Below are 27,046 nucleotides of genomic sequence, written 5' to 3' on the forward strand. Positions count from 1 at the left end.
TAGTACCAATTACATGGTTCTGGTAAAACCTAGCCAAAAATGTCTAAAATTAGAATGTCTCAACAAAAAAGAAATCAGTCAATTCTGGGAAAAGATCAGGTTGGAAAAATACTTGGAGTGTGATAGGATCCTAGTAGGGACTCAGACTCTGTCTATTTACCAACATAGATGATGAGATCAGCATGGGAGGAACATGGTTAAAATGATACCAGGAAACCTAGTGAACAAATTGCCACATTACATGAGGAAATTGACAGCATAGACTTACCAGATGCAAAATGTAAACATTTGAAAATACTTAATCGATTCATAGCACAATATCAAGATGAAAATTTGTTGAAAAAAGCAAAACACTTTCAGACATTAACGCGATTATGAAGAAGGGAGGGTCTACACATTCCAAATCAAATATGATTCCAGGTGTAGCCCAAACAATAAAACTCCATCCATGTCACCTGTTAGCTCAGACGCTGAGAAAGCAATGCTGACAGATGTGAAGGGGAGACATCTACAAAAACAGATGGATCGACTACTAATTTCAAGCGCATCAACTATGTAGATGAAATCAAACGTCACAAACGCGCAAATATTTTTGAGACCAGAAATTTCACGAGGAAAAAGGTAACATTCTGCAAATATCCAGTCCAAGAATGAGATACACCAGCATACGTACAAGAGGCAAGAAAAGAAAGGGCCATGCAAACAATTCAAAGATGAGAAATAGAACACGGCATGACCACCATCAAGAAACCGCAATCGTTAACTTCTGCAGATAATCAGCCAGCTTTAATCAAGAATTTGTATAATTATGAATTACAGTGTGAAATCCATACTTAATAAGGGTCTGATAGTCTCTCTCCTTCGTCCAATCAACATTGCTGATACATACATCAACCTATATAGATTCACCAGAAACTAGAAAAGTTCTTCCATGCTAGAGAATTCCACAAGACCAATAAGGATGACACTCAGGAACCCAGCAGCATGACACTCAGTGAATTGGCAGACACAAAGCTACTATTTTCCCCAGAAGATGGTCAAGAAATTGCTATTTTCACACTACTGGGACATTTAGATATAGAATATGACCTAACTTGGCCAAGTGACTTGAAATAAAAAAATCAAAATGCTCGCCCCCAGTTCCGAAACTAATCACATTGATACCTTTATTTGAATTAGTAATGAAGGATCTGATCAACCTACAGAAAAAAAAACATAAATACTTCTCCGATAGCCTACCCCCAGAAGAAAGGTCAGCACTCACAAGCATCAAAAGAAACATTCTAAACTGTGTGCTCATGAGCCCTCAAATGGCACTGCCAGTGCTCTTGGGACTGACACAAGCCACCCCTTTATCAATCATCCCACTGCCCCATTCCCTCCCTGACACCCTGCCAACCTGACCTGATTCTTGCTCCCCTCATTACTCCCCTCATGTCAAACCTCTATCTACTTGACAGCACTGCCGTGATAGCTTCCCCCATACCACAGGAGCCCTTTGCAATGCACATTGGCAATCCCTCCTTTCAACCCCTTACACCAGTCACTCCCGAAGCTACGGTGGCCCTCTCACCCTCACCAAATGGTTCCAAGGAAGAACAGCACTTGTGCCCCATTACCAAACAACACCTTGCAAGCCATTACTTAAAAGGATGAGTAGGTCTTTTGCTAATATCTACAAAATGCCCTGTTAGAGATTGTCCCCATTCTGATCAAACACCTAATCCTGTTTGAATGGTATAAAGATTGGGAAAAAGTGCATCATACAGTTCTTTGTTCACACGTGATTCATGGGGATCACACCTGGCCCATTAATGGGAAGACAAACACATTTGTGTGGTGCTCCAACCAAAATGTATGGCCACTTTGGCCTCCCTAATGCCCTACATCGATCCCTTACCCCGTTTAGGCAGGCACTATTCTCGCATTCTTTTATTTATTGGTTTAGTTATCTGTGTAATTGTTAATTTGTGGATTCTCAATGACTGACTCTACAAATAATACTCAGTTGCAGGATGAAAGGCCTACTTCCTGCTCTCAACTGAGCACAGATAACCTCCGGTTTCAAGTCCATGAGACTGATTGATGCCCAAGTGTAGATACGCTTCAACCCCATATTCCTCATCTACGTTTTTGTACTAAGTGTTAACATGTAAACACAATGAACAAAGTAAAATGTAAGAAAAGGGCAATTAAAAAGGCATTAGAGGAGGTGAGATATGAATCTAGCTCCCACAGCTGCTAACCTTTGGGAGGTAACATCTAAACCGCTTTGCAACCCAAACCGTAACTAAGAAGCCTGTAGAATCTTTAACACTGCCAGGCACGTCATCATAAGTCACAATGTGCTCTGATTGGGCAAATGTTTGCTCATGGGCAGTGGGCTATCCATCTATGGAGAGATTGGAGATGTCTTGCTACTTTCCAGTTTCTCTGTAGGCCTATTAGCGATATACAAAAAAAGAAATGCACCACAGGTCACCACTCACTGAGTGAAACGTTATTGTACAGGGGCAAAGTCTGTTACACGTTTCAGCCAACATTACAAATATCTATGACAAGTACGGTAGTAAAATGGAATGACACACTGCAAAGATTATAGCAGACTGAGGGAGCAGCTATAGACCTTGGCGAAGGTTACAGCAGACTGACAGAATGACACACTGCTCCAATGAGGAGCAGCTATAGACCTCGGCAAAGGTTATTACAGACTGATGGAATGACACACTGCTCCAATGAGGAGCAGCTATAGACCTCGGCAAAGATTATTACAGACTGATGGAATGACACACTGCTCCAATGAGGAGCAGCTATAGACCTCGGCAAAGGTTATTACAGACTGATGGAATGACACACTGCTCCAATGAGGAGCAGCTATAGACCTAGTCAAATGTTATTACAGACTGATGGAATGACACACTGCTCCAATGAGGAGCAGCTACAGACCTCTGCAAAAGTTACAGCAGACTGACGGAATGACACACTGCTCCAACGAGGAGACCTCCGCAAAAGTTGCAGCACACTTTGGAATGACACACTGCTCCAATGAGGAGCAGCTACAGACCTCTGCAAAAGTTACAGCAGACTGACGGAATGACACACTGCTCCAACGAGGAGACCTCCGCAAAAGTTGCAGCACACTTTGGAATGACACACTGCTCCAATGAGGAGCAGCTACAGACCTCTGCAAAAGTTACAGCAGACTGACGGAATGACACACTGCTCCAACGAGGAGACCTCCGCAAAAGTTGCAGCACACTTTGGAATGACACACTGCTCCAATGAGGAGCAGCTACAGGCCTCTGCAAAAGTTACAGCAGACTGACGGAATGACACACTGCTCCAACGAGGAGACCTCCGCAAAAGTTGCAGCACACTTTGGAATGACACACTGCTCCAATGAGGAGCAGCTACAGACCTCTGCAAAAGTTACAGCAGACTGACGGAATGACACACTGCTCCAACGAGGAGACCTCCGCAAAAGTTGCAGCACACTTTGGAATGCCACACTGCTCCAATGAGGAGCAGCTACAGACCTCTGCAAAAGTTACAGCAGACTGACGGAATGACACACTGCTCCAACGAGGAGACCTCCGCAAAAGTTGCAGCACACTTTGGAATGACACACTGCTCCAATGAGGAGCAGCTACAGACCTCTGCAAAAGTTACAGCAGACTGACGGAATGACACACTGCTCCAACGAGGAGACCTCCGCAAAAGTTGCAGCACACTTTGGAATGACACACTACTCCAAATGAGGAGCAGCTATAGATCTCTGCAAAGCTTACAGCAGACTAACGGAACGACACACTGCTCCAATGAGCTCCAACGAGACACACAGGAGGTGGAAGAGTGCTGGGGAACGCTTATTTTTCAGTATAAAACAATAAGAAATAATTATTATTATTAATACTAATATTATTGTATATTTCTGCAGTGTGCCAGCACAATACCACAGCAGACTGTCCTGTCAATGTCTTCTCATGCAAAGGTACCCAGGCCATACTGTACGCACGCCTGTTGACACCATAGGCGTGTGATGTCTCTTAAAGACACTAGTCTAGCAAATCTATTTTTGCAGTTATTAAATCATTAGTCTTACCTTATGGCGCCCTCCACCCCATTCAATGGCACTGCTGTTCATGATAAACATCTGGCCCTTTGGTGCATTTGGATCATAGGAGCCCACTTTCAGAAACCTGCTTGTGCCCTTGGATGTCATCTGCCAAGTCACAAAGTCCCTCAATTGGGGGCCGTCTCCATTTTTGTCAAAAAACACCTCTTTGCCAGCTGCGTTTTTTGTGCGGACATGTTTTAAATAGTGCAAGAGCTGGAAAGATTGAGATAGCATTAAAAGAATTGAAGTTCACATATCATATACATTTGTCTTTACTCAAAAATACTAGCAAGAAAGAAGTTAAAAAGTGCATATTTCCAAGAGGCATTGAAGAAATAATTAAGTAAAGAAACACCATTGCATTCCATTCATAATCTATCTTCATTGTTTTTGACTACTATGTTATCCTTGCAGCTGGCGTGTGGAGTTTAACCATGAGTTCTATGATTATGCTTTTGCTTGCATAGCATATAGGGAACAGGATTTATGCCAGGCAAAGTAGCTATATGTGGTGTATGATGTAATTGTACAGTTAATCAAAACATTCAAGTTCCACTCGAACACTTCAAAATAAAATTAACAAATTGAAGAGCACATTTAGCATGCAGTACTTCATATTTCAGATAGGCAAAAGCTGTGGATTTGCATTACTTAAACACCAATACAAGGGTTTAGTTTGTTATGCAAGTGCAAAATCAATTTGCATTCTAGTCCTTGGAGATTTACTTCCGCGTTACCCCCTCTTGGGTCAATTTTCCCTCAATCAATGGCGAAAAATGAATGGTCAGACTTATTTGAATTCTGGATTTCACAAAAATGTGCTTCAGTCAAATAGTGCAAGTCTTTATACTTAATCACTCTCATGTGCTCTAAAATGTGAATCTTCAAAGTTGCAAATATCATACTGCCTAGAGGCCATGTACAGTTTATGCACCCATTGAATCACATACACCGGATAAGTTGAGAGGCAATTACACTATTTTCAAATGACACATGCCTTGCCAAGCATTCCATCATTACAAAATACATTGATTGTAGTCAAGCCATTATGGCAAAATTTGCAATGGATACAAGCTTTTTAAAATCTCAAAGAGTGTCTTAGTGTTATTACTTACTAGAGTTTGTTTTCAATTTCACCATTGAAATTATTTTTGTTTGCTTGAATATCCCTTCTCTGTACTGTTTTTCGGCATCCGTCCAAATAACTCTATTGTCCTCAGTCTTGTTTTTACTCCAATTCCGCTCAGCCTTCCACTTCTCCTATTTGAGCTTAAGGAGTCCTGGGGAGAACCGGGTGCAATGGTTTTGCCGGTCCCTAACCATCTTAAATTTCATGGGTGCAACTTTATTAAGTATTTCCAACAAATCTCGGTGGTACCTTGCTGCCAGGATGTCTGGGGGATCAAGATCCGTTGTGCTTTCCACGATACTACGTAAACATTTGTTAAGGTCATCCGGCCTAATTTTGTTATGTTTCTACTTGTACCGCCTTTCATTGGGTTACATTGCAGGGCTTGCTTCCCAGGCAGAGCCATCTGGAATTGAATAGCAGAATGGTTGGACCAGGCGCATGGTTCAGTTATGATGGAGTTAATCTGCATATTCCTAGATGCGACCCAGTCCAGAATATTGCCTTTAATGTGTGTAGGTTCAATATTGTGGACAACCACTTCAATGTTTTTTTAAGGTGTGTTTGAGAGAACGAGCGTCTTTATCTGCACCATTTCCTCTCCACCTGTTGATATCCTCCATCAATAGGGTAGAGAAGTTGAATTTATTAAAACCTGCCAGTATGCCGTAAGATCTTCATTGAAGTTAAGCATCTCATTAGGCGCCCGGTATACCACAATGATATGAATACAATGTACGGGGGGCAGTTAATTTTAAGGTGTAGGATTTCACAACCCTCACATCTCGAAGATGATCTGAAAAAGCATAGTGCCTCCTTGACTATGGGTGCAACTTCCCATCCCCCATTTCCTAAATCTTGGTTCTGGCCAATGAATTCAAATCCTTTTGGAGTGGCCAGTTCAATGACTGTCCGCTTGAATTTTTTAGCAATGTGTCAGTTACAGCCATGATGTCTACCTCTTTGTCCATTAGCCTTGGGCAGGGGCGGGCTGTGGGAGGAGATATGAGTGGGGGCAGGGAGCTTGTTATGAGGTTTGAGGGGAGGGAACCATAGTCCACAAGGAAGACTGGCCAAACCCCAGGTCCCCCTCTCTACTTTACCCTGCTGGCAACATCCAGTAGCTCTCCTACTCAGCCGAGTATTTGATAGAGTGAGTTGTGTGGTAAGGGACCTGGGAAAGCTTACATATAGAGTGTGCTGAGAAGAAGGGCTTGCGTCACCCTCAACGGCAAGGTTAGGAAACCCCTCTTGAATTCATGAAACTGGAACGTTTTCACTTCTGACGCATGTGGGAGACAATCGGGGTGAAATGCTGAGGGTTTCAGGCCCCTGCCCCATTATCTGAAGAAAACCTGACCAACATAGCTCTGTGCCCCAACAGGTTTTGTACTGATGGGCAGAAATCCCACCTGCTACTGCACACTGCACCTGTGCAAGTTAGAGTGATGTTTCAGGTGGGCTGACAACCAACAACCTAAGGAATGTGAAATGGGTGCCTAGGTATATTTTAAGCAGCCTTTTCTCTGAATCAAAGGTTCTTGCCTCCTTTGACCCTTACCACATAGTTTATGGTAATGAGGACTGTGTCCAGCCTGCCACGTTCATTAGCCACTTCACGTATCTTTGTTGCACATGTGGTGCAGTGTATCTACTAGAAAATGGAGATAAAGAGATAAAGATACAGTGTTTGACAGTGACAGTGTAACCAAGTGAAATTGGGCATCTCTGCAAGATACTAGGGCTAGGAGTGCAGGGGTGACACCTGGTGGTTTTGCCTTGTAAAAGTCAGATAAATTATCTTTTAAGTTGATGTAATTAACCTTTTGTTACAGTTTGTGTCATCAGGGCCTTAACATTTGTAATTGGCTCAAAAAGCTGTATCGGCCACTTCTTTTGGTGATGCGTTGGCCACAATCTGTCGGCAACGCTAGCTGTACACTGCCTTTTGTGATGGTGTTTCTCATTTCAGCACTTGGGCCCTCATTACAACCCCGGCGCTAAACCATGGCGCTATTAGCACCATGGTTGTTGCCGGTGTTGTAACGAGTCCGCCATGGTGAAATGGGGAAATACCGCCCCATTCCAAGGTTGGCGGAGCGGTATTTCCCCATTTCACCCTGGCCCTTCCCCATTCCCATTTTCGCCCCATAGAACTCATTGGGACTGGGGAAGGCGCTAAGTACGGTACCGCAAATTGCGGTACCGTAATTAGCACCGAGGTCCCTTTGCGGCACCCTACTTTAACGGCTGGTAAAATATGTTTTTTATTTTTTGTATTTTTTTTACAAACAGAAGCTCCTGGGCTGTGGCCAGCACCATGTGCCTCTTAGTTTCTGGAGTGGCTAGCTTTCTTTTTCAGACCTCTTAAAAAAACAAGGGGTTCCACAAATGTAACAGTGACCCTAAATAAGAAAGAATTGGAATAGTAAATAATTTGTCTTTCTAGAATTCTATACAATAATTGCTAGACTCACTAAAGGTTTATTTTAAGCACACTTCAGGGGTTGAATCACTGATTTTAGTCTGTTCTTGAACACCACACATTCAGAATGCAGACACAGACTTCCAAAAAGCATTTAGAGTAGAATAAGCATCCATTTCGGACTATGGGCCTCATTACAAGTGAGGCGGTAAGGGGTTAACTGTGCCAGTAAAGTTGCTGACGCCGTTAACCCCGTACCGCCTCATTACGAGGTTCCCTCGCGAGACCAGCTCTGGACGTCTGGTCAGACCATCCGTCCTTCGCAGGTCCCGCGAGGGGACCAGCATGCTAACAACGGGCCCGTCATTAATGTGCCCGTTGTTAGCATGCTCCCCATTCCCATTGAGCCCTATCGGGGCTCAAATGGGAATGGGGATGCTCCGGGTTCCCTGAATGGGCAAATACCGGGCTCTCCAAAGTCGGAATGGCCGGTATTTCCCCATTCAGGGACCACGGACCCGGACCCGAGTTATTAAGGGAATGGCTACCTCTAAACTCGTAATGAGGCCCTATGTATTTTGCTTTTCACAGGTTTCAGTTATAGCCTGTTTTTTTTTCTGCCGTTGTCTCTGTTAGGATCATCACAGGACATTCCATCTCGGTGTCCTCTGTCACTGGACAAAATCCTTGTGCCTAAGAGCTTTGTCTATAGTGTAGACAGTGATTTCACTGTGCCACAATAAATGCTTTGTTGCAATGTGTCCATCTTTCATATCTCCATGGCATGCTGTTCAGGGTGGTTGCATGTATTAGGTAATAATGAGGGCCCAGATTACAAGTAGCCGTGTGAGTGCGCTGCTTTCCCAGCGCTACTCTGAATTCGTTTTTACACAGTTATGAACCCTCCCAATGGTATGTATTTTGTCAACCTATGAAGCCTGAAAAGTAGATCCACGCAGGCTTGACATGTGGCCAAATGTGCAGCAGACCTGCAGATGAACTGGCCTGCTGTTCAGTTACCAGTTTAATTGTATCCACTATTGCACTACCATGGTTTAAAGCCCTTATTTATTTTTTATTCTTTTTAATATTTATTTATATTTTCTCTCCTCTGCTTCGCACTTTCCACTCCCCCCCTTTCCATGCACTTTTCTTCCATTTTCCTTTCCCATACACTTGCACTTTCTTAAATGTTACTGGGCCTAGTAAAATCGCAGTTTTTCTGTTTTTTCTCCCTTGTTCCCCTCCCTTTTTGCCTGGTCGCGCTCTGAAACACTTGTGTACGAGCGCGATATAAATAAAATAACATTTAATTTCATTTCACTACAGAGTGTAATTTACTTTCTGACTTTGAGAACATTCAGGCATGTAATTGCTAATGTTACTATAGCCGGTAAGATAGCTCACTGGGTTGAGGGCTCAATGCTGTGATGTTTGAGTGATCTGCAGGTTGCAGGTTAGAATTGTAGCAAGGCCAACTCAGCCATTCATCCTTCGGAGGTCGATACATGAGTACCAACACAGGTTGGGTGATATTGTATGTACATTTGTTCTACCTACTATACAATAACACATCATTATCATTTGACCTTGGGCAAGATCTTGCATTCACAGTAATTTGGTAATATGGGCCTATACACAATGATATTAACGATACATATGGTGTTCTTTTCTTGTATGAAATGTATGTCACATTACAGTGAAATCGTAAACCATATTTTTGTAGTGTACTTAGGAACAATGCTATGTGATGCCAGTTCCTGTTCTGTCAAGGGGTGGAAAGGTTGTGTGCCATCGCTCCCATGATGTCACTTCAGGGTGGGGTCTAATGATATCACTTCCTGTGATGTCATCAGAGGTCAAGGGTTGTGTGACATCACTTATGCTACCCCAGGCATTTTGGTGAAATGACATCCCTGCTCCTTTGGTGCTACTCCATGAGCATCTCTCTTTTCTGTATCCCGCAGGCTACTCTACTCCTTAGTTCCCCTACTGAATCGCCTCTTATCTTTCATGCAATGATGGGGTGGGCTTTCCTTCCATTTTCCATTCATGTTAAAGACAGTGCCTGAAAAGGGTCAGAAACCATACCAGTAATTGGTGTGGGATGGGCTAAGTCATTATACAAGTTAACTTCCATGTAATCAACAAAGCTATCAGGTTCCTGGGATAAGGAAGGATAATACATATCCCTATTTAGGGATTGCCTGTCCTTAACAGGGGTGGGTCACTCCCAGTGGGATCCCGCTCGCCCCGTCCCATAGGGGATGCTATGCTTAGCGGGCTCACCTCCCTAGTCCCAAAATGGGTGGCTCCTCCTTGGGGAGAGGGGACCAATATGTAACATCAACTAAAGTTATTCACTGAACATATGCATGCATAGAGGGGCAAAACATGTTTGTAGAAATGAGTTAAGTACTACCAATAAAAGGTTAAAGTCTTCAAACGGTGGGAAGGCAAAAGGTTTAGCCTACCATGAAACGTTAAACATAGAATAAAACCAACAGTGTTGGCACTTTAACGGATCAATAGATTGTTTTTAATATGTAGCTAATGATTTGTTTTTTGTTTCCATGTGTGCATTCTATAAATGCTTGTTTGTACTTACCATGTAAATGTTCCTTAGTGTAAAGCGAGAAATCTAGTATGAATATGTGAAAACAGTATATCTTTTTGGGAGATAGTTATTTGTGTAAGTATGAGTGTATGTTTTATGTCATTTAATGCAATGCTTATATTATGACGATTAAATTGAAATGCATTTTTTAAATGTTTGTGCTGTATGTAGGTCTATTCTTGTTGATATGTTGTTTTGTGTTGTAAAGATATGTATATGTGCTGTTTTTACATTTTTACTGGATATTAGTGAAATTGAGTTCAGAGTCCAAAAATACAAGAATTATTCTACTGTCAGTGTACATTAATTGGTTAAACTTTAACATTGCCATTTACAATGTTTTTATTCTTTATCTTTTTTAAAGGTAGTACTTTGCTTAAATCATTTTTGTTTAGCAGAGTATGGTTTGATGTGTATGCAAGCTATGTTGACAGATTTATGTTGGTTGTGGAGGATCAAGGTGTGCATTTCATATTTCGAGAAATATTTTTTATTTTGCCAAATATTTTTCATTTCAAAGAATATTTTTCATTTTCTGTTACATTTTTCATTTCTAGAATATTTTTCATTTCACATAATATTTTACACTTTGTGGAGTAATTTCCATTTTCCATTGCTCCGAATATTTGTAAATTTGCAAGAACGTTTTTTCAGTTTGCTGTATCGTTTTCAATTTGCAGAATACTACTTTCACAGTTTTTTTAAATGTTGCTCTATGTTTTTCATTTTGTTATCTGTGTGTATGTGTGTGTGCATGTTTGTGTGTGTTGAGGTCTTCCCTTTTTTATTTCACAGGCTGCTTTTTCCAACATGTTTGTACTTTATACCCTAGTGTGCATTCATGGCAGCTTTACTTTGTTTTGTGTTTGGCTAAATATTTTATGTATTTTACAGATATTTTTCATTTTGCTGAATGTTTATAATGTTGTTTTGTACCTCTGAGCCTACTGCTCATGCACAGCGGACATACTTCATGTTGGGTTCAGTTGATCATCTTGTGTGTTTCAAAGAATGTTTTTAATTATGGGGTATAATGTTTATTTCATTTCATCACGTTGACCCTAGTGTATATAACTGAATTGTGTGTGTGTAGGTAGGGGGGGGGGTGCAAGTGGTGTGCATAATCATTTTTATTCCACAAAATGTTTTTCATTTGAGCTTGTCCTTCCAACAATATGGTGCATGTACTGCAGCTTTACTCTGGTTTGGGTATCACTAATAGTTGTGTGCATGGCACAGAATATTTTTCATTTTGCTATTTATTTTTCATTTATTTATGCCTCTCTGACCCTACTGAACATGTACAGCTGCCATAATTCGTATTGGGTGCAGCTGATCACATTTTGTTGTGCCATACAATATTTGTCATTTTGGGGTATAATGTTTATTTCACTTCATTATGTTGACACTAGCCTGTATGAATGAAGTGTGTGTGTGTGTGTGTGTGTGTGTGTGTGTGTGTGTGTGTGTGTGTGTGCGCCTCTGTGTGTGTGGTATGTGCACTGCAGTCTTCATGTTTATTCTATAAAATGTTTTTTATTTCACTTTGTCGTTCTAGCCCCATGGTGCATGTGCTGCAGCTCTACTGTGTTTTGGGTATCAGTAATTGTTTTGTACATGGCACCCATAATTTTTCTTTTAGCTAAATTGGTATCATTTAGTTTTGCCTCTTTGACCCTTGTGAACATGTACGGCAGCAGTAATTCATACTGGGTGCAGCTGAACATATATTTTGTGTCATGGAGTATTTTTCATTTTGAGGTATAATGCTACTTAATTTCATCCTGCAGACTCTACTGCTCATGAATGAATATGGTATGTGTATGGGGGGTGGGTGTAGTAATGTTTGTGTTGGTTATAGTAGTGCTATTGTGGGTTTTGTGATTATTTACAATTTGCGGAATGTTGTGCATTTTGTTTTATCCATCTGACCTTAGTCTGGTTCTAGGGCAGCGATACTGAATGTCGAGTGCCGTTGATCATCATGTGCATTTTGGATTATATTTTACATGCTGCATGATGTTTTTTTCATTTCGTTTTGTACCTCATACCATACTGGGCATGATATAAGGGCAGTGTGTTGTAAATATGCAAGTTCAACATCCTTCACGTGTTCAAGTTAAGAAAGCTATTTTAGCAAGATATTAGGCCAATGGTAGTGACACAAGGTTCACATGCTTTTTGTGGTGTGATAGTGTATTTAGGGTACATGTAGTTTTGCCACACTCTTAGGAGCTTTAAGGCTGTCCGTTGCATAGTAAAACACACTTATAGCAAAGTATATATTTCCATTGTTTTCATCACACCTGTATTATTAGATAAGGTTATGTAGCTTTGAATTAATTTGGATATGTAAAGTGAGGTTTATTAAGTGTAATTGTTAGTTATAATGAGCAAGAGGTCTGCCATGTTGGAAGAGGCCATTATTAAAGGCTGCAGATGCAGCCATTTTAGTGTGCTAGGCTGCATTTTTGAGCTATTGTAATTTAATTTAATTTTATTTTATTTCTGCTGTTGGACAGAAGACTTCAAGCAGCCATGGCCAGGGTGGAAAGGGGTGGAGAACAGTTTCCAGCTAATTGTTGCGAGGGAAAAAGTTCTCAGAGGCCTGAAATGAGACTCGAGACTGCAGCCCTTCCCAGACGATAGACAAATGAATACATGATGGTTGTGAAGGACACAGTGAGATACGCAAGAAAAACCAGACAGCAGCATTGCCCAAATTTAGAACTAGGATGTGAGCAAGGGTTGTGGCTAAGGAGCCATGCAGTAGGTGACGTTTCTGAATGGCTCCTGCTGATCCGACATGATCCTGGGAGAAAACTGTATCTAAATGCTGCATTAATGCCTTCAAACAGATGTCCATGCATGTGAAAAGGCCGTACAGACAGGCGAGCGAACTGCGGGTTGGAAGAATGACGGCCCGACTGATAAATAGCAGTTGAAAGCTGGCGACCCGACAAGACGCGGGTGAAACAAGATGGTGGATGCAGAGTGACAAAGGACCGAGTGGGTGATAACGGCGGCTGTGCGGCTTATCAGTAGCGAGGCTTCGGAGGTTGCTGCATATTAAATCGAGTACTGCAGGCCGGACTGTAGCTACAATGGACCCACCAAATTCCTAAAAGCAAGTGGCCTGTAAAGGTGATGTGAACTTCCAAGAGTATCCAACTAGGAGTGAACCAAAGCGAGTGCAGTCGCCAGGGGCAGGCGCATAATCAACACTGCCAGAGCCTAGTGACATTAGCAGCTATGTGGGACAGAAGGCAGCAGTTCCAGCCTACAATCCATCAACTCCGGAAGTACTGAGTCAGCTGGAACAAGCAGACATAAAGCCATGATGAGCCGGCGGGTGCAACAAAAGGATAACATGAATGTGTGACCAGAGGACATTATTCAACTGCCACTGTGGTCCGGCCTAAACAGTACGTGTAATGAGCATAGCGTATTCTAAAAACCATTTGCGGTTTTCACTGTGGTCCAGCCCACGGTAATAAACACTGGCGTATGACTGAGCGTAACAAAAGGCAGAAGGGCTCCATCGCGGTCTGGCCCAGAATGCGGAGCAAAGCTTAACCAAGGAGTAGAAGTGGGATGCGGTTTCCACTGTGGTGCGGCTCCCAGCAAATGAGCGCTGCCGGCAAAGGACATCAATCTGAAAGATTCTATCATGGGTCCGGCCAATGGGAATGAGAGCGGCCTAAAGCACGAGTAATAATGGATGCAGGCGGTTTTCACTGTGGTCTTCGCTAGTTCAAGAGTGAACAATAGAAAACGAGTCAATTACAGTCAGGATACATCGCAGCTCGGGCCAGGAAGCAGAGAGGGGCCTGATAACTAACATGGTCAGCAAAACAAGGTTTCCACTGCAGGCCGGCCCAAACTAATGGGCAGCAGCAATTAAGTCAACACGCATGGAATGTGGGCAATTCCCATGGGGACGCGGCCAGGGCTCACAAAGGCGGAAGCTGTTGCGAGACGAGTCCCAAGAGCACTGTTCATAAGTTGCCGTGGACACAGAGGCAGCAGCAGGGGAGAATAAGAACTGTATGATTGTGACATCATGGACCTGAGGAAGCCATATCAATGCTAGTTGTACTCCGCAGATACACAAAGAAGGCTAGCATAAAGAAACTGCAGCCCGGCAGGTGTGAGGCACAAGTGGTGTGCAATTTCAACATACAGTAGACATAATAAACTTTTGAGCAGTGCCTTTATTGTAGGATGGGACACAGGGGCGCAGTGCGGAGCTGGTTCAGATAGACATAACTCAAGCACTGCCTGGTAGGCAGGATCAAACAGAAACAAGGCTGCTATGCTTATGTGCCTGGTGGGGACTAGATGAGCAGACTAACGTGAAGAACATTTGAGTGCCACCCTACTTAAACTAGTGCTATGCATCCAGGGTGAGTGAACACTGCAGGCTTCCCGGGTGGCACCCAGGCACAAACTGGCAGTCATGCAATAGCCATAGGGATAATTATGCACCCTGCAGGTCAACCCTTCACAAACACATACAGAGACATCAGATAGCAATGGAGTGCTCCAAGCAGCCATAAGTAGCTCATTGGTGGTAAGGGTGGGCAACAATAAACTCAAGTAACGCTCAGAGACATCAGATAGCAATGGAGTGCTCCAAGCAGCCATAAGTAGCTCATTGGTGGTAAGGGTGGGCAACAATAAACTCAAGTAACGCTCAGGCATGAAGGGCACTTCGGCACACATTGACGTGGTAACCAGACGCTGCCATACAACTGGTACAGTGTATCAAGCAGTAGCTGGGTCACAACACCAGTGTGAACGTGGGCCCATCTACTGGAGAGCAGTCTCATCGTAGCGAAGGACTTAACGAGTAAGGTGACACTACGTAGAACAGGTCCCCGGTGTAGAAGTGGAGTCATGGCACCCAAGCCCCAGATAAGCATGGCTAAGCAACCTATGCTGGATACTTTTACTAAGTCCACTACAACAGCAGAAACTACTGGTTCAAAATCACTCCAAAGAGAGCCGACGCTCGTGAGAGGAGATCAGCAGATCATAGAAGCCATAGCATCTCTGAAAGAATCTCTCGAAGCTAAAATAGATGCCATCAGCATAGATGTGGACCTGTTAAGACAAGATTTGAGGGCACTTAATAAACGCAAAGGATCACTTGAAAAGACAGTTACGGAGAATACAAGTGGCCTTAAAGATACCTCTGAAGAAATCAGGGTACTGCAACAAGTGCGTAATCTAGAAGACAGAGCTGAAGATGCAGAAGGAAGAGCTAGGCCCAATAACGTACAAATTATTGGGCTCCTGTAGGAGAAGAAGGAGCAAACCCGACGTAATGCAACAGCAAGAAATAGGCTCTGGCGCCCTCACACAAGGCATCACGGTCGGAAAAGAGCGCATAGATCACAGACGAGGAGACCACCACCTGGAGCCCCACCAAGGCCAATAATAGCTCGGATACTGAACTACCGGGATAGAGAAAAGATCCTTGAGCACTTCCGCAAAGGGGGGACAATACAACAAGCATCAGCCATGATAACAGCGTATCCGGATTATAACCTACAAGTGCAGAAGCAACGGGTGAACTAGATAGCAGCTAAAAAGAGATTACGAGTGTTTAATTTGAAGTACATGTTGTTGTTCCCGGCTAGACTGAAAGTGATTCACAAAGGTCGTGCCATTTTCTTTGAGAACCCTGAAGATGCACACAAATGGATGGACATGCAGAATTTGCCAACCGGAACAGAAGCTGGTCCGAGGAGCGACGAGTAGACCTATGCAGAAGACTATGTTAACTGCAAATAGCGGGAGTCTGTAAAGATAAAGCAAAGAGATGGGAAAACCCTCCCAGATGAAGCTTCAGGAAGACAGGATGGCAAATACAGGAGTCCACAATGTGGTGCTTATTTAAGAGCGCACCACGCGAGAGCGCCCTGACCCTAAGGTTGGATTTGTTTGTTCGGCTACTAGCAGTTATGTATCCTCCTGCTGCGTCCATGCACCATGACATGTCCCTGGAGCGACGGCGAGAAGTGGGGATGCGTGAGCACAAGGTACTGAGCTCTGCAATAGTTTGGTGGGGGGAGGATAAGGGAGTTGGGGTTGTTAGCTGGGAGTTAGCCTATGAATCCACACTCTATATGCTGAACTTGAACGCCTCTCTGCTAATATGTGTCAGAATTTTCAAGTGCAATGAGGGAACTTAGAAATGTGTCCTGGAATGTCAGAAGCCGTAACAGCTATATTAAACATAATAGAATCATGACTTACCTAAGGTGTCAGAAAATTGACATTGCACTCCTACAGGAGACTCACGTCACAAAACAGAAACAGACTGCACTTGCCAAGAAATGGTGGGGTATCACGCTGGGCTCATCATACTGTGCTTATACTAGGGGTGTATTAATATGGGAAACACTGTCGATACCTTTGAGGGGGCTCGAGACGTTCCAAGATAAAGAGGGCAGGATGTTCGGATTGCGAGATCGGGTTGAACACAGAGAATTCTGTATAATCAACACATACGCACCAAAAGAAGAGAGTGCGGCGTACTTTTGCACATTATATCCATTAATAAGTCCTCATATAGATGGTAAACTGATATGGGACGGCGACTTTAATTTTACGCATAACCCTACACTGGACAGGTCAGATCATAAATTCACACAATCTGCCCACTCTGCCAAAGCCCTATGCACATTGTTGCAAGCATTTAAGCTCTCGGACATATGGCAAACTCTACACCCGCAAGCCCGTGGATATTCACATTACGCTGCTCCCCAAGACATGTCAACTAGTTTACATTACATTTTGACAGGTGAGGACACCCTGGGAGAATATGTGGGGGCGCAATATAATCCACGAATGTTGTCAGATCATGCCCCGCTTGTGGTTACATGGTGAGTGTCCCCCACAAGAGCACGTATCCCGACGTGGAGACTAAGGAACGAGTGCCTGAGAGACGATGCATTCCAGGAACATTTAAAAGAAGGGATGCAAGATTACTTTACGCATACTACCAGAAGTGTGGAGTCAGCGGGCATGTTATGGGAGGCCTTCAATTTGGTGATCAGAGGGACAGCAATTGCTAAGGGTAATGGGGTTCAAGCAGCAATAGAGAATCACTTATGCAAGGCAGAAATTAAATTAGAAGCCATAAACGGTCAGAGGGACCGCCCTAGCGCGAGCACCCAAGAGGCTGTTGACCTGCAGCAGGAGCGTTTAGTGCACTGGGATAGATTAGGTAAATTGAGTTATAGGAAATATGTAAAATGGCAGCACACTGAGGGGGATAAACCTGGGTGCTTGCTAGCCTAGTTGTACAAGAGCGAGACGGGGCGTAGCATGATTCGAGCAATCAGGGCAAAGAACGGAGAGCTTTGTGAGTTGCAACAGGACATAGGCAATTGTTTCTGTGAGTTCTATAAAACTTTATATGAGGAGACATCAGAAACCTGGGAGTCAGAGATAGAAGAGGCCTTGGAGCTGATAGATCTTCCAAAGCTAGATACAAAAGAAGCAGACAAGCTTGAAGCCCCCATGACTAAAGAAGAATTGGAACACACCATAAGAGGGTTGCCATCAGGAAAAGCTCCACGTTCGGACGGACTACCTAGCAAGTTCTCTAATGAATTCATGGCAGAAATTACGCCCCCACTATTGCCAATGCTGAATGAATCCCTAGATAAAGGGATTTTGCCACTGTACTTAAGGGAGTCAATTATAGTCCCATTGCTGAAGCCTACCAAACCCAATACTGAATGCAGCTCTTACAGACCCCTCACGCTGCTTAATCATGGTGGAAAGATACTGACTGCTCTGATGGCTAACAGGTTGAAACCAGTAATTCACAAACGCGTAACAACAGATCAGTTAGGTTATGTCCCAAATAGACATATCACATGTAATCTAAGACGATTGCACCATGTCATCGACCATACCCAAGACAGCGTCCAGCCCATGGCGGTCACCTCGCTAGATGCAGTCAAGGCTTTCGATTCGGTCAGGTGGCCATGGTTATTAACAGTGTTGAAAGGTTTCGGTATTGGCCTTACATATATCAATTGGGTAAAGCTACTATACAGCAACCCGGTGGCTAGAGTTAATACAGGCACCACGATATCAGAACAATGAGAGTTAAGCAAGGGCACCAGACAGGGCTGGCCTTGGTCTCCGATTTTATTTATATTTGTATTTGTATTTGTATTTGTTTATTTATAACGCGCAGACCATCACCCCTGGGGGCATCAGGGTGCAATTTGTACAAAGTTACAGAAATGCATATATACAGACATAAAAATTACATTAACAGAAATATTAACAGGGTTTCTATCTACAAATATTACAGTGGTCTCAGTGCCGCTAAGGCTTAGCAGTGGATATCCCATAGGATGTAGGAAAAAATAGTAACGAAGGTCAGAGTGTCAGTGTAAGTAAGACAAGGGTGCTACATGTCTTAAAGCTGGTCGAAGAGCCAAAATTTGGTTATGGCCTTGAATGTGTTGAATGAGTCTTCAGCTCTGATTGTAGCGGGGAGGGAGTTCCATAGCTTAGAGGCTAGGACAGGGAAGCTCGAGCCCCCGCTTTTTGCAGTTTAAACCTAGGGATTGATAGACAGTGGGACTGGGCAGTTCTTAGTGGTCGGGAGGTCGAGTGGCGCGACAGCCGACTGCAGAGATAGATAGGGGCCTTGTTAGCCAAGCATTTGTGTGTAAGGGCGAGTGTTTTAGTGAGATTCTCTGCTTGACAGGTAGCCACTTTAGGTTGGTTCTAGATTCTGAAATGTGGTGGTTGCGGGGGATGTTTAGGGCAGCACGAATGGCATTGTTCTGAGTTGTTTGGAGTTTATTCAGGTTCTCTTGGCTGGCGCCTAAGTAAAGAGCACTACAATAATCATTTTTAGCCATAATGAGGGTTCTAGCCACTGTTAGGGGTGGTGAGGAACGGTCTGCATGCTGCAATAAGTTTGCAGGTGTATGCAGAAGCAGATCTGACTGCATTCTTTTGTCGGGATAAAGATAGGGTGGCGTCAAGGTAAAAACCTAACGTTTTAGTATCTTTCGAGACTCATATGGTGTTACCGTCTATGGTGAATGACTGATAGGACGGCTCTAGTTTGCTCAGGCGTTGTGCAGTGCCCAGGATCAGGAGCTCTGTCTTGTCGTCATTTAGGCATAACTGGTGTTGGGCCATCCAAGCTTGGATGACCAGGTAGACGCCGTTAAGGGCCTTGGTGTCAGCTAGATAATCACCTGTGATGGGAATGAGTATCTGGGTGTCGTCCGCATAGTTAGTGTAGCAGACACCCAGATAGTCAAGCACATCAAAGATAGGTTTCGTGAAAATGTTATAGAGTGTAGGTGACACGCAAGATCCCTGAGGTACGCCGCAGTGAATTGGGGAAGGGTCCGTGGCTGCGGATGGGGCAAAGACCCTCATGGATCTATTGCTCAAAAAGGATTTGATCCAGACCGCAACAGAGGACGAGAAGTTGGCCGCAGAGTGGAGGTGCCTGCATAGGATCTGGTGGTTGACCAAATCAAATGCGGCTGAGAGGTCGAGAAGTAGTAGCATTGCTAGTTTGCCCTGATCCTTCAATACCTCAATTTGGGTTTTTATGTCTATTAAAGCAGTTTCCGTCCCATGTCTGAGGCGGAATCCGGATTGTCGTAGACCTAGCAGGTTGTTAGATTCCAAGTAATCTTGGATCTGAAGGTATGCTGCGCGGTCTAAAATCTTAAGCAAAAACGGGACCGTGGTGATAGGTCAGAAATTAGTAGGTATGCTTGGGTCTAGGGATGGGTTTTTGAGCAGTGGGATCACCCAAGCGTCCTTAAGGTTGTCCGGGACAATACCTGTTTTAAAGGAGGAGTTGATGAAGGCCGTAAGGAATGGGGCCAGATCATGTGCAGAGTCCTTAATGATGGGAGCTGGGCAAGGGTCACCTTGGCAGTTGGATGGTTTAATTCTCAGGATGATATTTTCTACCTCGGTAACGGTGAGCGGTGAGAAGGCAAATGGTTTAGTGTTGGCAGTGTCTAGAGGGAAGGCCCTAGCAGGGGAGTATGAGCGGTTGTGAAGCTTCAGGCTGTCCTGCTTGTCTTTAATTTTAGATTGTAGCGTAGAGATTTTATTTAGTAAGACTGCTTGAATGTTCGCAGACCATTTACTATCTTTCGTGCAAGTGTCTGGAGGGGTGACTGGAGTTTCTAGCTCTTTTAGGATTCTGAAGAGTTCCTTTTTTATTTGAATCAGCTTGCAGAATGCGATTGTTAAGAGATTATTTTTTTTGCGGTGATGATAGCATCTTTGTAGGTGAGTGAGGCAAGAAGGAAACCATCTTTATGCTCATCAGAGGGGTGGCTTTTCCAGCAGTTTTCAGCACAGCGTTTAACTTTGTGACGCATTCTTAACTGTGGGATGAACCATGAATTAAGATGTGCTTGTGGTTTGGCCTTCCTAAGTTTGATAGGTGCTATAGAATCTATGGCCGTAAGCATAGTTTGGTTATATGTGTCTGCTAGGGAGGTGGGATCAGAGCAGGTGTTGGTGGCCGCATTAAGGGAGGGGAGTAACAGTGGGAGGAGTTTCTCCTTAGTTATGTCCTTTTTACTTCTAGTAGGGAGTGCTGGGGCTATCAGTGTCGGAGTTCACGGGGTTGCTTCAATATTAAAAGTTATGATGTGATGGTCAGACCATAAGCAAGGTGTATTGTCAAGAACCTTGATATTGCAGTTAGAGCCTGCTAACCAGTCAAGGGTTCTGCCTTTGATATGGGTGGGTTCTTGAATGTACAAGGTGAGGCCGAGATCATTTAGAACATTCTTCAGATCTGTTGCCACGGGATCTTTTGGGTCACCAAGACCTAAGTGAAGGTCGCCTAGGATGATAGTTTGTGAATTATTTTTAGTTTTGTCAAGGAGGAGAGTGGATATTTCACCGACAAAGGTCGGTGCCGGACCTGGGGGCCTGTAGATAAGGTGGAGGGTGGCCGTTTGGTTGGGCGTTAGTGATAGTTTAATTGACAATGATTCGAGATTGGAGTCATGTACCACTCTTAGGTCAAGAGCGTTTTTATGGATGAAGGCCACACCACCGCCTCTGGAATGGGCAGTGGTACGGTCACATCACGTGATGCCGTAGTCAGGCGGTAAAGCCAAGGATAGTGAGGGGCCAGATGCAGCATGTAGCCATGTTTCGGATATGGCGATGAAGTCGAGGTCAGAGGTGGTGATAAGGTCAGCGATGTCTAATGCGTGTGCTGTGAGAGATCTGGCGTTGATAAGGGCGCCCTTGAACACCAGCAATGTAACCCCTGTGGTAGTGGAGTTGCATGTGGCGGTGGATGAGGGTGAACCAGGTGGTGTATGTGAAGTTTGCTTGGTGGCGTTGTTGCGGGAGTGTCGTAGGCGGAATCTAGTGTCTAATCTTTTGTTTCTAAGAAGGAGGGGGCAAGGCTGGTTAGGTGTGGGTTTCCTGGCGAAGTGTTCCAGCCACAGCGCTGGGTCATTAAGGTATTGGTTAATATGGTTGCTAGAGTGATGTAAACCTGCGGTGGTAGCTGCAGGGCTCATTCTAGGAGTCACAGTCATAGTCGGCCGTGCCTGGTGGTGTAGGTTTGGGCAGGCCAGACTATTGGGTGGCTGATCGGGTTTAACCCAAAGGGGGAAGGTTGTTGCAGTGGGTAACTGAGTGAACTGGGCAGCCTTAGAGTCGTTAGCGGTATACTTATGGAAGGAGTACCATGAGGCTGGCATTATAATACGGGGCAACACACACCTGATCTCCTTGTATGCAGATTACATGCTTCTTCACCTACAACAACCGGAGACCAATTTACAATACATATTGGATGTGTTGGAGCGCTATGCAGACCTTTCTGTGATTACAATAAATGCACAGAAGTCAAGCTTATTCCCCCGGGCAGGGTACAGAAGTAGTCCTAGGGGGTTTACCAGTGTTACCGATTTAATGGGACACAGACAAATTTAGATACCTGGGAGTTAACATTCACCATAATCCTAAAGTAGAACATGAGCAGAATATGGTGAAGGCGGTGAATAAAATTGAGAATTCCATTCAATTTTGGGCCAGCCTGCTGCTGTCACTAATAGGGAGGGCCACGTTGCTGAAAATGGCCGTGCTTCCAAGGCTGCTTCATTATTTTGCGAATGTCCCATATAATATACAGAGACTTTTTTAAGACACTGAACACCACTTGACAGACTTTCGTATTCCATAATTCCAGGTGCAGGCTATCACTGGATAAATTGCAGAGGTCATACGAGCAAGGAGGATGAAAGTGCCGGATTTTGAGCAGTATTTTGTGGCGTGCCTACTCCAGTTTTCCACCTATTGGCGATCAGATGAACAGACCCAGAATACAGAGTTACTACAACCAGCTTGCACCCCATTCTTTCTGAAAGAGATGGTGTGGAACACGGTACAACGAGATCCCAGGCCCCCTCTGTCGCTGAAGCTGGGCATGACAATGTTGCAAAGGGCCTGCTGCTTTCTGGGCAAAGACACACCCTACTCATCTCAAATCTCACTGGTGACACTTAAGAGCAAGGATGCACAGCTTAGGCTGAATGTTTGAAAATACTGGGAGCCTAGAGGGGTGGTGATATTGGGTGATATACTGATGGAAGGACGACCGAAGACCTTTAATGAGATAGCTGTGGAATCAGGGGTACGCGTAGGGCAACACATAACCCACGCCTCACTTCTACAGAGACTGAAATTGAAATGACCAGGAACAGAGGGAGTTTTGGTAGAAGACGAAACGATAGAAACACTCTATGATATCTCCGAAGGGGGACATGCATGGGTATCACAAGAAAGTGTCCAGAAATGAGAAGCTACACTTGATCCTATTATATGTTACTCACAGAGCATATTTAACTCCGAAGAAAATTGCAAAATTTAGTAAGGCAACAGGAGAAGCTTGTCCGAGGTGTGGCCTGATCAAAGCAGACCTGCTACATATGTTCTGGGTCTGTGCGGAAATACGCCTATTTTGGGAGGGCGTGGCCCAGAATGTAGCCAGGATTGGCCTATCGGTAGATTCAGTCTCCCCCAAGGCGTGCCTGTTAGGTATTTTCCCCCAAGACCAAAGCAGACAAGACACGTCAGCAAATTGAAAGATCTAGCGTACATTTTAGCAAAACGTAAGACAGCAATGTGGTGGAAAGCACGTAGAGGCCCAGTTATAAGCGTGTGTGTGAGGGACCTCCAGAAATGGTCACTGGCAGAAACGGCTGTATGGCAAGAAGCATCCCGCCAGGGACAGGAGGAGCAGAACATGAACTTGATGGCCTGGAAACATATGACACCAGAAATGACGTCCTCTGCACATGAGGACACACAGACACACGCACCACTATACATGGCGGAATAGGGCTACGGTGAGCAGTTCAAGCAGGGTAACAGATACTGTAGGTAGACATGGCAAGTGGAAAAGGCAGGGGGGAGATGGGGGTGTGAGGAGGGTTGAACAGACTAACGACATGATGTATCATTGGATGTGATTTACAAAGTCTGTATGTTATTTTGTTTGAAAAATCAATAGAAATTGTTAAAAAAATAATAAAGCACAGCACCCCCACTGAAAGTTAAGGCATTCGGCGGAGTGGTAAAGTGCCTTGGTAAAATGAATAAATATGAGAAATGAATTTGCAAGTGCATGGTTTCAGTCATGTTTGGTTTCTAGGATTGGCAACATGTATCGAGATGGAAGTTGCAGAGTGAGCAGGTGCAAGGGGTGGGAAGCCAAGGGGGCCAATTATGGGAAAGAGATTGTTGTGTTCCATGGGATTCAACAAAGTTTTGACCTCGCTGATTTCCACAGACTGCATGATGGGTTTGTCTCTGTGGAACTCCACAGCCCGAGCTGTCTCAGGTGTGTTGCCCGCCCAATTAGGGTAGAGCTTTTTTTATCAATTGCACCATGAAGAGTGCCAGCCAATTAAACTGCTGTATTTTGTGCTGAGTATGAAATGATGTCATGTTCGAAGGGTGGTATTTTGATTGTCACAAGAAAGGAAACGTCCAATAATATTGCTTAATGTATAGTGCTCTTTAGGGGTTCAGTGACAAATAGCCAATGGAAATGTGAGAATTTGAATTAATGTTGAATTTGTAGACTATGGGCCTCATTACGAGGAGGGCGGTAAGGGGTTAACGGCGCCGGTAAAGGTGCCGGTGCTGTTAACCCCGTACCGCCCTATTACGAGGTCCCCTAGCGGGATTCGCTCTGGATGTCTGGTTTTACCAGCTGTCCTTTGCAGGTCCCGTGAGGGGACAAGCATGCTAACAACGGGCCCATTGTTAGCATCATCCCCATTCCCATTGAGCCCTATCGGGCTCAATGGGAATGGGGATTATTTTTACAGGGTCCATGGAATGGGCAAGTACCGGGTCCGCCGACAGTCGGCATAACCCGGTAATTGCCCATTCCATGGACCCGGTAAAAATTCATTACTGGAGGCAGCCGTGCCCTTAATAAGGGCACAGCTACCGCCAGGGTCCTAAGGAGGCCCTTTGTTAGTTTTGTGGTTTCTTGCATTAAATAGCCCTGAGCGGGTGCATCGAGATGTCTGATTCTCCCGGGTGTATTTTGTTAATAAAAGCTATTTCTTCTTGCAATTTGTGCACTTTATTTTTGACTATGTTTGCATTACAATTGGATTACTTTGGGGTACTTTGCCTACCTTTACATGTGGAGGCCCAAGCAAGATCACCAGTACCCCAGAAGAGCTGGGGGATGCCTACCACACATCTTGGAGGTGTAGCGCTGGCCTGCAGATACCATTTCTAGCGTGCACCAACTGAGGAGTTGAGCTGATGCCAAGTTCCCTGAAGGTGTGCCTGATCCCTGTGCTGGTGCGGCTATTTGAGAGGGGAGACTTAGCATTAAGGGGACTCAGAGTTCCCATATCACGTGAGTATAATCTGGCATGAGCATGTCGTTTTGTGGATGTTGTCTTTTGTTGGTCTAATCTATTATTATATTAAGTAGATTAAGATGAAGGGGAACTCCTCCTTTGGGGGAAAGATGACATCATAAATATAATAGAGTTGTGAAATGATGTGGGATATCCCCTTATAAGGGAATGACAGTGCGGTCTAGAAGTAGAAAGGAATCCCTCTGTCCCTCTATGGGAGGGCCGAGAGGAAGGTATTGTTCAATGTTATTGGTTCATTTTTCCAAAGCGGTGTTTTTAGAGGTTTTTGTGTTGAGATGTGGATGATTTGGTTGTCATGAGGAATGTGTGAGTAAGAGGTTGATGTATGTATGCAAGCACCCTTAAGAGAAAACCGGTTCATAATTGTATTATTTGCAAATTGTTTTTTTTTTAGAAGATATTGGATTTTTTGTAAACTGGTTTTGTGTTAATACACATTCTTTTTTGGACAAATTTAATTTGTTGCAAGTTCATCTATAATTGGGATGCAGACATTTGGGAGCATACAATGCTGTTAGAGCAGAGTTGTTAAATAATGAGTACGGACCGGTAGGGTTTATTGACATCATGGAAACTGCGATAGAACTCATGTATAAGGCACTCCCGAAGTATACAGATACAATATTAAAGTATCACACAGAGTGGGTGCAGGGGAGCACAGGAAGAATATTCAACACATGTATACATACTTATTCTTGACACACAGAGGGAAAAAGCTGAAGAATAGACAAAGCATATTGGAATTGTGAAATATTTTTGAGAAGGGGACACCCCAAATGATGGGACAGGCAAAACTAATAGGAAATGACAGTGGCTTCTGTCCTGCCCCCATGTAGGTACTTTCCTCTACAGGCTGCCGCTCTACAGCCCGTTGCAAGCTAAACCAATCCCATTATGTAGGTGTAGTTGACAACAAAAAAGGGCTGACGAAGGAACCAACAGGGGCTAGTAGCAGAACATCAACAGGGGCTAGTAGAAACAGATCAACAGGCACTGGGGATAAGACATTACTTTCAGAGATAGGAGAAACCACATAACGACAGATAGGGGACACATTGAAAGAAGCAGAGGAGGAGTTTGTAAGAGCAGCATGAGAGCAGGAGGAGGGATAGTGCACGGCAGTAACACCGACCAGTGGACGATGGGACAGATAATGTTTAAACGTAACAGTTAACGTACCAGCAACCTCCCTTCCGTAGAACAAGTAGAAGTAGATAGTTACTCAGAGTGCACTGACAGCGGGTGGGTAAAGGAAGAGAGGACATAGCTATGATGTCATGGTCTGGGCGACTTAGGAGGTGGCCCACCAGAATAGCTGTAGCAAACAGCAAGAACGGAGAGGAGACATCACCACCTCAGAAGCAGTGGACACAGTTACCCCTATTACAGAAAGGTTGAGTGGGCTCTCAGTACATACCCAAGCGAAATATGGATAAGGAAAACTTAATGAGCAGCTTGCCATCCTTGACCAAGGATTTATGACCTTAAGAAACAGATGGCAGGGACTACCCTAGCTGTATGAGATATGAAGAGCGTGTTCGCCTCTTTACTGGGTGAACAAGCGGACAGACTTTGGAAAAAGGAAGAATATGACATGTAACACTTAGCAGCAATGCCCATGCTGGTGCACCATTTAATAACTGTTGAGCACATAAATGGAAGGAACACTAGGGAAATGTACCCAGTTACATCAGACATGCAATCTATTCTAGCTAGTACATTAAACAGATACAGGAGATGTGGAGGTTAGAGACACAAGAACCATGGGATAGAAACATCCCTGTTTTTATCACACATT

The 27,046-nt window shown here is 44.1% G+C and overlaps 1 protein-coding gene across 1 annotated transcript in view; it reads right to left on the bottom strand.

The window, feature by feature from the left end:
* LOC138579956 (vomeronasal type-2 receptor 26-like) overlaps positions 1 to 27,046 on the bottom strand; it is a 379,060-nt gene that overhangs the window by 218,205 nt on the left and 133,809 nt on the right. Inside the window, exon 2 of the mRNA XM_069650181.1 lies at positions 4,103 to 4,330. Within this exon, the coding sequence (XP_069506282.1) occupies positions 4,103 to 4,330 (228 nt within the window). The remainder of the gene's footprint in view (positions 1 to 4,102; positions 4,331 to 27,046) is intronic.

This window comes from Ambystoma mexicanum, chromosome 3p (genome assembly GCF_040938575.1).
Source record: "Ambystoma mexicanum isolate Mex_15411 chromosome 3p, UKY_AmexF1_1, whole genome shotgun sequence".
Classification (NCBI taxonomy): domain Eukaryota; kingdom Metazoa; phylum Chordata; class Amphibia; order Caudata; family Ambystomatidae; genus Ambystoma; species Ambystoma mexicanum.